An 11639-nucleotide genomic window follows, 5' to 3' on the forward strand; every position below is an offset into this window, starting at 1 on the left:
TAAGGTTTATAACTATTGTTTATAAAACTTTATAATATCATATCAGTTTTAAAAATATATAAACAGCTTTTGTAAGTTGCATTTGTTACTCCAAGACATGACAAGTGTTCACAAGCTTTGAAAGGCTATTCTAGATGACATCGGATACAAAGACATATACGTATTTTATACAAATTCAAAAACAATTCCACATCTCACATTGTTCCATATTTTTTGATGGAAAAAAAAATTATATTTTTTTATCTCATTGACATCAATATCAATAAAGAAGTACAATCTGTTACTCTCATGCCATGTTATGTACTTATGTGTCAAACTGACATAGGGCTTAAAGAAACACAATGAAAAAAAAAATACAAACATGTTAAAAGGGCCTTAAAGATCGAACCCTAGATTTTTTTTTTTTTTTTTTTTTTTTTTTTTGAATCTTTCATTTGGTCTCCAAACAATTCATTAACTCAGTCAAAAGTTTTTCAGTATCACATATTTGATTCTATGCCACCATTTCTCTCATCCTTTTTCCCAACTAAAAAGAAAAATCGATTAAAAAAAACACGTTTAATCAATCTTTTGTTTCTTCTAAATCTTCATCCCCATCACCCGCATTCAAATCCAACGTGCTTTCATTCAGATCTTGCCTTTCTATATTTGTTGCTTCAGTCTCCTGTAAATCAAACGTAATTTTTATAAAATATTAGGTCAAAAGAATAAATTTTAAATATTTTGATGAAATAAATAGCAACATACTTTCATTGATTTCTATACCTAATAAAAAATGAAACTACAATGCTATAACTGGGTATGTTGCTATTTATTAATTATCCCCTAATAATATTTTTACATGGATGAAATTGTTATAATGTAATGTAGTAGATTTATTAAATTATCAATGAAAGTATGTTGCTATTTATTTCATCAAAACACTTATTAATTATCTAATAACTTCAAACAAATTGGACAAAAAAATGTTACCTGATTTTCTTCAGTTGGCATATCATTAATGTCTGGTTTTTCATTGACATCATCATCCTTCAAAATTGGATCAGTCTCAACAGATTCATCAATATGCTCCTCTGGTGACTCTTTCTTTTGTTCTTCAAGCAATGCTATCTGATATAATAAGCCATTGACTAGAAATCATCATGCAATATTACAAAAAAGCCCTTAGCTTGATATATTTAATGAGGACATAACCCAAATATTTTTCATCATTACATAGAAATAAAAAGGAAACAAGGCCTTAGGTTTTACTCCCAGTTTTCCCCTGAGATCAAATATGCACTTCAAAAGCTTTCTATCAGAACATGTAGTAAGTTTGTAATATGGAATTTGTGTACAAATGATGCTATTAATATGGAATATTTACAAATGCCTAATGCTGCTGTCTATATCAGATATATACAACATCTTGCTGAGTTAATTAATGGAATCCATGAAAAAAAGAGGGAGAAATGATGGTGTTGCTGGAAAAAAAAAAAAGGAGGAAAATCTGATATTTGATCATCTTTATATACATTTTTTCCGACTAGCAGTTTGTGGAGGTTTATAGTATCGTATGTTCTTCAATCTAAACCATTTAACATTCTGTAATTTAACAGATCTCGTTCTTGTAAATTCGCGTATGCAACCTAACAATCAAATCACACTACAACAATCAGCAGAATTTCAATAGAAGTGTTGGATTGATACCGGAATATACTTGATTTTACGGCGAGGCGGTTCTTCATCAACGTCTTCGGCGGCACCGTCGTCTTTGGCATCAACATTGCTATCGTTATCGGCGGCGGGGTTTTGACTTTGCTTAATAGGAGTCCACTTATATAGCAAAATATGAGCGCCGTTGTCGTTACTACTGTTAGATGAAGAATTTCCGTTACTACTGATGCTAGTTTGGTGATGATGATGTTGGCTATTACCCGATGCGGTGGCGGCGGGGGCGTTGGGAGGCGTGACGTTGACCCACTTCTTCTTCCACTTCCTTACCGGCCCTGTAAACACGGTGGTCGGTCCGTACCGAGTCGAGGATCGGCCAAGCCGTGCCCCAACTCCCTCCATCTATTAATAGCTGATTCGGATCGGTGTCGACTCCGTGTCGATCGGATCGGAGAAGAAACCTCCGACAATGGTTCTTTTATCTCGGTTCTGAGATTGGTAAGGATTAGGTACATGCGGGTATACACTATTATGTGATGTGCCGTATATCAAGGCCGTCGACAGTGGGACTATTTACTATATTAAAAAAAATTATTATTTATTATTTTTCGATTTAATTAATTAAAAAGCGATTGTAAATTGTAATATAAGTTAAAAACGCAAAATGATCCAACTATTTAATTTAATTTGGCATAATCCAAAAAAATAGGTCTTTGAAGATTATAAGGCAACTCTATCAGTTGTAAATCCAACCTAATAAACGAATGTTATGTCAAATATCGGTATTTCATTCAATATGTCATATGGTATTTTTAAATTTTTTTTAATTAAATTTAAATTCATTTGACAAATTGTGGTTTTTTTAGTTTTTTATCAAATTAAAAAAAATATATGAAACGATTTGCTGTATTTTAAACAAATATAGGAAACTTGTGTATCATATTTTGTCGATGAATATATTAAAATCAAATAAACATTCTTAAATTTCATACACTTTTTGGAAATCACCTTTCAAATTCCTTTTATCTGCAGAAAGTTCTAAATTTCATACATAATTTTTAGAAATCACTTTTCCAATTTTGTTTATCTGCACAAAGTTTCAAATTTCAATTCATTCACAGTTAATCTTGATATCATTTCCAAACTCAAATTTGTAAATTATATATAACTACAATCTCATTTCATATGTCGCGTTTTATTGAGAGATTGAAGGTTTACAGTATCACATTCATCATCAAAATCCATGTAACACCCATAATCAGAAAGACCAAGAAAGGAAAGGAAAACCCTAAGTCAAAGGGGTCAACTCGTCGAGTCCAGGTTGGAACTCGACGAGTCCGAGCGGGATCCGGGTCGAAGAGTAAGTGACCGACTCGACGAGTCAGAGAGTGGACTCGGTGAGTCCGGTCTAGATTGGGAAACCTTAAGTCCGGGGCTCTATGTACTATATAAACATCTCATTCTTTCCCTTAGGGTTCTCTATAGCCTCTCTTATCCAGAACACGAAACCCTAAGCCTCCATTTTAGCACATTCAGGCTTTCTTGCCATTCTGGGTGATTTGAAGGAAGAAGGAGGAAGGGAACCTTTGGTGATTCAAGGATTGGCTTTAGATCCAGAATTGGTGGGACTTTTCAGAGCATTAGGAGGTAAGAAGTCGTTACCTTCACTCTTTTGCATAAAGTGTTACCCTCGTTATGAGATTTGGGGCTTTTATGGCATGATTAAGAGCCATTTCGAGTTAGAAGTCCAGATCTGAAGTTGCTACTTCAGATCTAGGTGTGTTTCGGCCTAGAGAACCATAAAGTATCAGTCTTGGGGGTGTTAGTGAAGCATGCTTGTCTAGAACCCTAACCCTAGAGTGTTTTGGGCTTTTAGTTTCTTGGTTTCACGTAAAGTTTGCAACTTTACGAGGGGGATAGACTACAGAAGAGTGGATCTATGGTTTGGAGCCCCTGTATGGCTCAAAAAGCCACTGTATGGTTTGAGATCTGAAGAGACTCGGCGAGTCACATGGGTGTACTCGGCGAGTTTTATGAAGATGAGCATGGACTCGGCGAGTTGGAAGAACAACTCGGCGAGTCTGTCGAAGATTTCCTTGGACTCGGCGAGTCTGGTCGCAGAACCTCAACCCTTTCCGGGTTAAGACGTAGATCGGTGAGTTGAGTGGTGACTCAATGAGTTGGGCAAGATGGGACTTAGAGATCGTTGAACTCGACGAGTCTTGGGGTGACTCGGCGAGTTGAGTCGTATTATGGGAGTTTCGGAATTCATGGACTCGACGAGTCTTGGGGTGACTCGGCGAGTAGAGTCAGTCAAGAAGGTTGACTTGGACCAGGACTTTGACTTTGGCAAGAGTGGACTTAGATGGCTTCTAAGAGTTTAGTTTGGGACTAAGTGTTGTATGATATTGATATTGATAGCTTGGGGAGCTAGTGGAGCAGCGGTTTAGAGAATTGTCGGTCAGCAGTCAGAGGGTTATCAGCAAACGTTCAGCAGTGCAGGTGAGTTTCCCTTTGTGTGAATGGGTCTACGACCACAATGCCGGCCCATGTACATATGAGTAGGAAGACCCAGGGGTTAACCCTAGGCATTGTATGTCAGTATGATATTTAGGACCAAGGTCCATTGATGTCGGGCGGGTGCCTAAGAAATGGTTTGCATGATAGAGTATACTTGTTGTCTGTGTGATACATGTATGTGCCTGGTAGGAAGGTGAGTGTGGGCGAGGTCCCATATCTCACCAATAGCAGAGTATGGACGGTGTTCCATATCTCATTAGTAGTAGAGCATGGGCGAGGCCCGATATAGGCATGGAGTGAGTGTGGGCGTGGGCGAGGCCTGAGATAGGCATGGAGTGAGTGTGGGCCTGTATCTCACTTACCGTATGAGCTTGGACGGGGTTCCATGGCTCACTAGTGACAAGACAGGGGCAAGGCCAAGACAGGCGAGGCCTAAGGACAAGAATGCAGTAGGGTATGTTCAGTTATGTGTTATATGTTATTTTGTACTATATGTGGTTAGCGGGCGGGGCCTAAAAGAAACAGATATGTATCTGAGCAGGGCTCAAAGCCAGGCGGGGCCTGGAGTGGCGGGGTCGTTATAGCGGGCGGGGCCCAGTATATGTTGTATGTGTTTGTGCAGGGTATGTGGTAGGTTGGGGAACTCACTAAGCTTTGTGCTTACGGTTTTCAGTTTTGGTTTCAGGTACTTCCGGTAGCGGAGGGAAGAGCTCAGGGTGATCGCATGGCACACACCATCGATTAGTCAGCCTGGGATGCTTTACTCTGATAATGAAATATGTTTTGGAATTAATACTCTGAATTTATGTTATGACTTATAATATGTTTTTATGAATATGGATTTGATAATGATTTAAAGAAAAATTTTTGGTACGTTACAAGTTGGTATCAGAGCCTTGGTTTGAGGGATTCAGACATACTCTCGGGTGTGTCTGAACTCAAACTAAGGGATTGGTCTAAAAGTTTTCAAAATGAAAAGACAATTTTGTAAAAAGAGTTTTTAGAAAGGAAACAGTTTTAGAAAAGCAAAAAGAATTTAGAAAGAAAAAGAACTTTGATAAGAGAAAAGGGTGTGGTGCATGCAATCAGCCGAGCTCAAGTAAGTACCCCAAAATACCCATACAAGTTTATGTTATGTTTATCAGTTAGTAGAGCAACATGCTAGATTAGGACTAAGGATCTAGGGAGGATGCCTTATGTGCCTGTTATATGTGCTTTGAGCTGCATGATAGTGCTGATTAGACAGTAGTAGGATAGCCTGTTTAGGTTATGCCTGAGTTTATGAGCTTATGTCGCATGCAAGTGCAGATTCTTGATATGAGATTATGATTGTTGAGTATGTTATGGTTAGATTTTTCCCTTGTCCGAATGTTTCTTGCTTTGTGCATTGTGGGATTCTGATTGATGGGAGTTAGCCATTAGGTGAATACGTCACGTCACATGTGATCAAGGTTAAATAATCTCAGAGTGCTGGATTTGGCCTTATTGCGCAGCTCTTGTCTGAGTCCAACTGTTGTAGGGACGAGTCTTCTACTCGAAGGATTATCTGAGCCTCGTCACATGTGATGGTATTCAGGTGATGGATAATTGGCATCACAAGGAGGCCTTCAGCAGCTGGGGACTAGTTTGAGTTGAGTCAGAGGTTTCCCTAGGGTAAGCCTAGGATGAGATAGTGCTGGGAGTTGTAGTAGTAAAGCAAGGGACCTGGTGGAGTCGAAGTAGTTCTTGAGGAAAGTACGGATAGATGTGGAAGGTAGTATGGGACCGTACTACTGAAAGCAGAGGATCCGTACTCGATTCAAGAAAGGCCGAGATGAGATCGGGAAACTTGTAGCGTGTGCGTATGATCCCTCAACAGTGATGAGTATTCTGATAGTATTGCGATATGTTTTCAGCATGGTGACATTGCGAGAGAGACCAGTGGGCGGATCAGGCACCGGAGAGGGATCAGGCTCGGGTTCAGGGGCTGATCAGCTCGAGGAGCGAATGAGGGAGTTGATATCAGCGGAGGTTATGCGCAGTATCTTAGATCAGACTCCTGTGAACTTTGGCACGGTCAAGGAGGGTATACTGGAGATCTTGGATGAGAGGCTGGAAGCCTTCCGTACCAAGATAATGGCTTTGATGGGAGCGCGTACCATGACATTCTGAGAGTTTAGAGCTTGCGGAGCACCAGATTATCATGGGGCTAGGGACCCCTTCGCTAGCAGTAGATGGTTGGTCGATGTTGCCAATGCTTTTCGTACGAGCCGGTGTCCCGAGGGGGACAAGGTCAGACTCGCCTCCTATCTTCTGAAGGACAGAGCAAGGGATTGGTAGGAGGAGGTTGGAAATGCCATTGGTGATGATGTCGTGTTGGACGCGATGACATGGAGCAATTTCTATGTCAGGTTCAGGGCTGAGTTTTCGCCAATTATTGAGGTGCAGCAGCTGGCACGGGAGTTTCAGGATTTGATGCAGACTACTGAGACTATGGCGGAGATCACCACCAAGTTTAGAGAGAGGGCCCTCCTTGTTCCGTAGTATGTCGCGGATGAAGAGATGAAGAAGGTCCGATATCACAAGATGTTGAGGGCTGACACCAGGGAGTTCGTGAGCAGGTCTGGCTGTAAGACGCTGGAAGATATGATTTCTTGAGCTAAAGAGAGGGAGATTGATTTGGAGCAGATCCGGAAGAGGAAGCCGGATGAGGTTCAGGTAGCCACAAGTCCGGACAAAAGGCCCAAGGGGTCAGATTCGAGATCGAGGGATTACCAGAGCCGCGACCAATGCGGGAGGTGCGGCAGGAGGCACGAGGGTGCGTGTAAGAATGGTAGTGGTGGAGATTCGGGCTGCTTCAAGTGCGGCCGGACCGATCATCTTAGCAGGGATTGTACTGCTACCACCACACAGGGATCAGACTTGATATGTTTCCACTGCAGCAAGTGGGGCCACAAGAAGGCCCAGTGCCCCAGTTTGTTTTCGGCAGGACGGGTGATAGCATTTGTAACAGCCCGGATTTCCAGGTATCTTTTATGCATATATTTTTGGTGTTTTGTGAGGGGACTCGGCGAGTTGGAGCTCAAACTCGCCGAGTAGGATCGCGGTTCTGGTCGCGCGTTCGCGCTTGGACTCGGTGAGTCCGCGCTGTTTAATGAAACCCTAATTTCTCGGGTTTGGGGCCTATTTAAAGGGCCTTATGGCCGTCATTTGTGCTTACCAGTCCCCTGAGTGAAACCCTAGTGAGCTTGAGCGTTTGGAGTAAGTCAAGGAGCCATTATTGACTTTGGAGGTGTTATCTAGCAAGGGAAAGGAAGCAATAGCCAAGGGGAAACAAGAGGAGCCACTTCCTGAAGATTTGAGGTCCAGAACATCACATTTAAGGTACTATCTTCGAGCCATTCTCTGTTATGTTGATGTTTATATTGATTTAGGGCTTATTGATCCCTTTTGTGGCAAGATCTAGTGCTTCCTTGGTCCCTTAAGCGAGTTAGCTTCTAGATCTGGACCCTTGGAGGTCCAGAGTGTCCCTTTGTCCAAGCTTTTTATGAATCTATGGGGGTTTTGGATTGGGGTCTTTGTACTTGAGGTCAAAACACCATTTATGAATCATGGGGTGTGTTATGAGCACCAAGACATGAACTTTACGTGATGAATGAGCTTAGGAGGGCTAGATCTTTGAGTGGATGGAGCGGATCTGACCTCAGAAGTTAGATTGGGTTGATGCATGGCATGGACTCGCCGAGTCTAAAGAACAGACTCGGCGAGTAACATGAAGATTGTCCTTAACCACTCAGCGAGTGGTCCTGACGAGTTATGGGTTAACTCAGTGAGTCAGAGAGAGTTAGAGAGGGTTGACAGGTGGACTGAGTCGAACTGGAACTCGCCGAGTTGTTCTTGAGACTCGGCGAGTTGAGTCGTGGTGGCCCTGTGATTCATGCCAGGTGGAACTCGTCGAGTCAGAGGAGTACTTGACGTGTCAAAAAGGGAATCCTAGAGAGTTGGTGAAAATGCTTAGACTCGCCGAGTCGCTCTAGTGCACTCGCCGAGTCCGGTCAAGTTGACCATTGACCGTTGACCAGAGTTGACCGGTGTTGACTTGATAGGGGTAAAGTTTTAAGTGGCGGAAGTCTTTGTGTAATAAATGATATTTTTATGTTTAGGCGAGGTTGAACCGTCGTTTGGGTCCGGTGATAGCGAGGACACGAGATCTTAGACTTTCCACGAGGTGAGTCTTCTCACTATAATATACCCAGAAGGGTTTGACTGTGTGACCAGAAGGTCGGATATGGAATGAGATATATGTGTTATGTGTGATAAGTGAATCGTTATATGTGCCATGTATGATATGTTTGATATGGGCCGGAAGGCATTATGTTATGGGCCGGAAGGCGAATATGTTATGGGTCGGAAGGCGTTGTAATGTGGACCGTAAGGTTGATGTGGGTAGGATCGGAAGGTTTACCTAGTCAGGACGGAAGTCCCCTGAGACACATGGACCGGAATGTCAGGGCCTGGAAAGGCGTATGTGCGTAGGTTGTATTTTGGGGAACTCACTAAGCATTTATGCTTACAGTTGTTGTGACATGTGTTTCAGGTACCAGCGAGGACCGTGGGAAGGCGCCGGCGTGATCTGTACACACTAATGGAGGATTTATGATCTTGGGATTGATATGATTTATGATATGTTGGATCTTTATGACTTATTTTGGATGGAAATATGTTTTAAGAAATGAAAAATTTGTTTTAAAAATTCTCGTTGTTACAAGTTGGTATCAGAGTCTTGGTTTGAGGGATTCGGGTGCACCTTCGGGCGTAACTGAACTCAAACCGAGGATTTGAGGAAATCTTTCAAAAACAAAAGCATAAAATTTTTACAAAGGATTTTGTGTTAACCAAGGATGAAGCAGTGTGTACGATCAGCCAGCGCCCGAACGGTAAAAATCCCCAAAATACCCTTATAATATGTGTTATGAGATATGATATGATAAGATACGCATGCTAGAAGACTAGGTATTCATATTAGGACTAGAGTGGCCTGATTTGTGATGCCTTAGTCTAGGGAAATCTGCCGCTATGAGGTGCTTTGAGAGCGAGTGGGTAGCTAGTGCATGGCAAGAATAGAGTACTCAGGATCCGGGGTTTGGGGAGGAGGACTTTAGGTGAATGCTGATGCGGTGTAGTTGGTAGTATTGGGCTCGTACTACTGAAGACACCGGGTCAGTGGGCAGCCCAAGTAAGAATCCCTGGGTATCGGAGACTGAGTAGGGTTGCGTTATCGAGTGCGATTATGCTCGATAGGGTCTCTGATATTTTTATGTTGTATTTCAGAGGCATCATCGTTGGACCACACCACAGACCTAGTACGAGCAGTGTGAGTGACGAGGAGATTCGTCAGATGATTCATGAGGAGGTGGCTGCAGCGATCCGGGCTGAGATTCCGGAGATGTTTGGGTCTATTAAGACCACTCTGATGGAGACATTTGATGAGCGGTACGCCGTGTTGACTGAGGCCGCAGCGGCTGCAGCTACTGCAGCTGTGGCCGCTGCCAGACCACAGAGAGGTGACTCGTTGATGTTCCGGGAGTTCAGCAACACGAAGCCACCTGAGTTTGACAGGACGCAGGATCCGATCGCTGCGATGAGATGGATTGCTGATATCGAGGGATGCTTCTACACTTGTTCATGTCCGGAGCATCTGAGGGTACGGTTCGCCTTGAACCAGCTCCGCCTGGGAGCAAAGGATTGGTGGAAGTTCGTGACGGCGAACTTCACTCTGGCAGAGGTTTCAGCTGTGACATGGGAGAGGTTTACCACTATGTTCAGAGACGAGTACGTTCCCCCGGTGGAGAGGGAACAGTTGGTTCAGGAGTTCTTGACCCTCAAGCAGGGTAATGATTCTGTCACGGTGATCACGCGGAAGTTTCATGAGAGGGCGATGTTCTGCCCTGAGCAGGTGTCCACGGAGCAGGCTCAGATGAGCCGGTATTTGGGTGTGCTGAGGAGGGATATCCGGGAGTTCGTATCGAACTCGTCATACCAGACTTTTGCTGAGCTTCAAGTGAATGCCAGGAAGCACGAGATCGAGTTGGAGACCCAGGCCAGGGAGGAGGCCGAGTCTCAACAGGTGGATCGGCGGCCGGCTCAGTCTCAGCCGGCAGCCAAGCGGACCAAGTCTGCCGATTCGAGGACAGGAGGTCAGAAGGGCCGCACTTGCAGAAAGTGCGGCAAGGGTCACGAGGGGACATGTCGATCAGGTGCTTGCTAAAAGTGTGGCAAGGGGGGGCATATTGCTAGGGATTGCCCCAAGGGATTTATGGTTTGCTTTCATTGCAACCAGACCGGCCATCGGAAGGCCGAGTGCCCTCAGCTTCTCCAGGGATCTGCACCTGGTGCTAGGGCTACTGAGACTCGACCAGTGAAGGCCGAGGCCCCGAGGGCTCGTGGGAGAGCTTTCCAGTTGACTGCAGAGGAGGTCCGCGCGGCGCCTGATGTCGTGGCTGGTATGTATTCTTTCGTGTATTTATTCTTCTTTTATGAGATGTTGTGCTTATTTCATGATATGCGTAGGTACTTTTCTTGTGAATTCTGTACCTGCTTTAGTATTATTTGACTCGGGTGCGAGTCGGTCTTTCATATCTCTGGCTTTTAGTCAGCACCTCGGTATTGATCGAGAAGTGATGAGTCGACCTCTGAGGGTTTCCATAGCTGATGAGAAAGTGATATATGTCGCAGACATGATTCGAGGATGTGTGCTCGAGATTTTTGGTGTCAAATTCCCTATAGACTTGGTTCCTATAGCGATGGGGGATGTCTGCGTTATTGTGGTCATGGACTGGTTGAGTAAGTTTGGGGCAGTCATTGACTGCGAGAGACAACTGGTGACGATTCAAGACCCTAGTGGGGGAGTGCTTACGGTGTATGGCGAGGGGACCCGGTGTGGGTCGGCGTTTTGTTCGGCTGCCAGCGCGAGGCAGAGTTTGTAGCAAGGCTGCAATGAATTCATAGCCTACGTGACGGATACTCGAGTGGCCGCGGGGAGGCCCAATTCGGTTGATGACGTTCCTGTTGTATGCGAGTTTTCGGATGTGTTCCCCGAAGAGTTACCAGGTGTGCCTCCGGAAAGGCAAGTGGAGTTCCGTATCGATTTGGTTCCGGGAGCGGCGCCCATCGCCAAGGCGCCTTATCGTCTCGCTCCACCGGAGATGTAGGAGTTATCCTCGCAGCTTCAGGAGCTGTTGGGGAAGGGGTTTATTCGACCGAGTAGCTCACCTTGGGGAGCGCCGATTTTGTTCGTCAAGAAAAAGGATGGTTCACACCGGATGTGTATCGATTACCGGGAGTTGAACAAGTTGACGGTTAAGAACCGGTATCCGTTACCTAGGATCGACGATCTGTTCGATCAGTTGTAGGGGGCATCTTGGTTCTCCAAGATAGACTTGAGGTCGGGTTATCATCATATGAGGGTTCAGGATGAGGATATCCAG

At 44.2% G+C, this 11639-nt stretch overlaps 1 protein-coding gene across 1 annotated transcript; it reads right to left on the reverse strand.

Moving 5' to 3' along the window:
* Positions 1–428: 428 nt before the first annotated feature.
* Positions 429–2198, reverse strand: LOC145050511 (uncharacterized). Its single transcript, XM_078998749.1, has 3 exons — positions 1690–2198; positions 973–1110; positions 429–664 (listed from the first exon to the last, which is right to left on the reverse strand). The coding sequence occupies exons 1-3, from the start codon at positions 2053–2055 to the stop codon at positions 563–565; spliced, it is 606 nt and encodes a 201-aa protein (XP_078854875.1). The 5' UTR covers positions 2056–2198; the 3' UTR covers positions 429–562.
* Between the last annotated feature and the right edge of the window lie 9441 nt (positions 2199–11639).

The sequence above is a fragment of the Lactuca serriola genome, chromosome 1 (assembly GCF_051521515.1).
Source record: "Lactuca serriola cultivar US96UC23 chromosome 1, Lser_US96UC23_V15, whole genome shotgun sequence".
Taxonomy (NCBI): domain Eukaryota; kingdom Viridiplantae; phylum Streptophyta; class Magnoliopsida; order Asterales; family Asteraceae; genus Lactuca; species Lactuca serriola.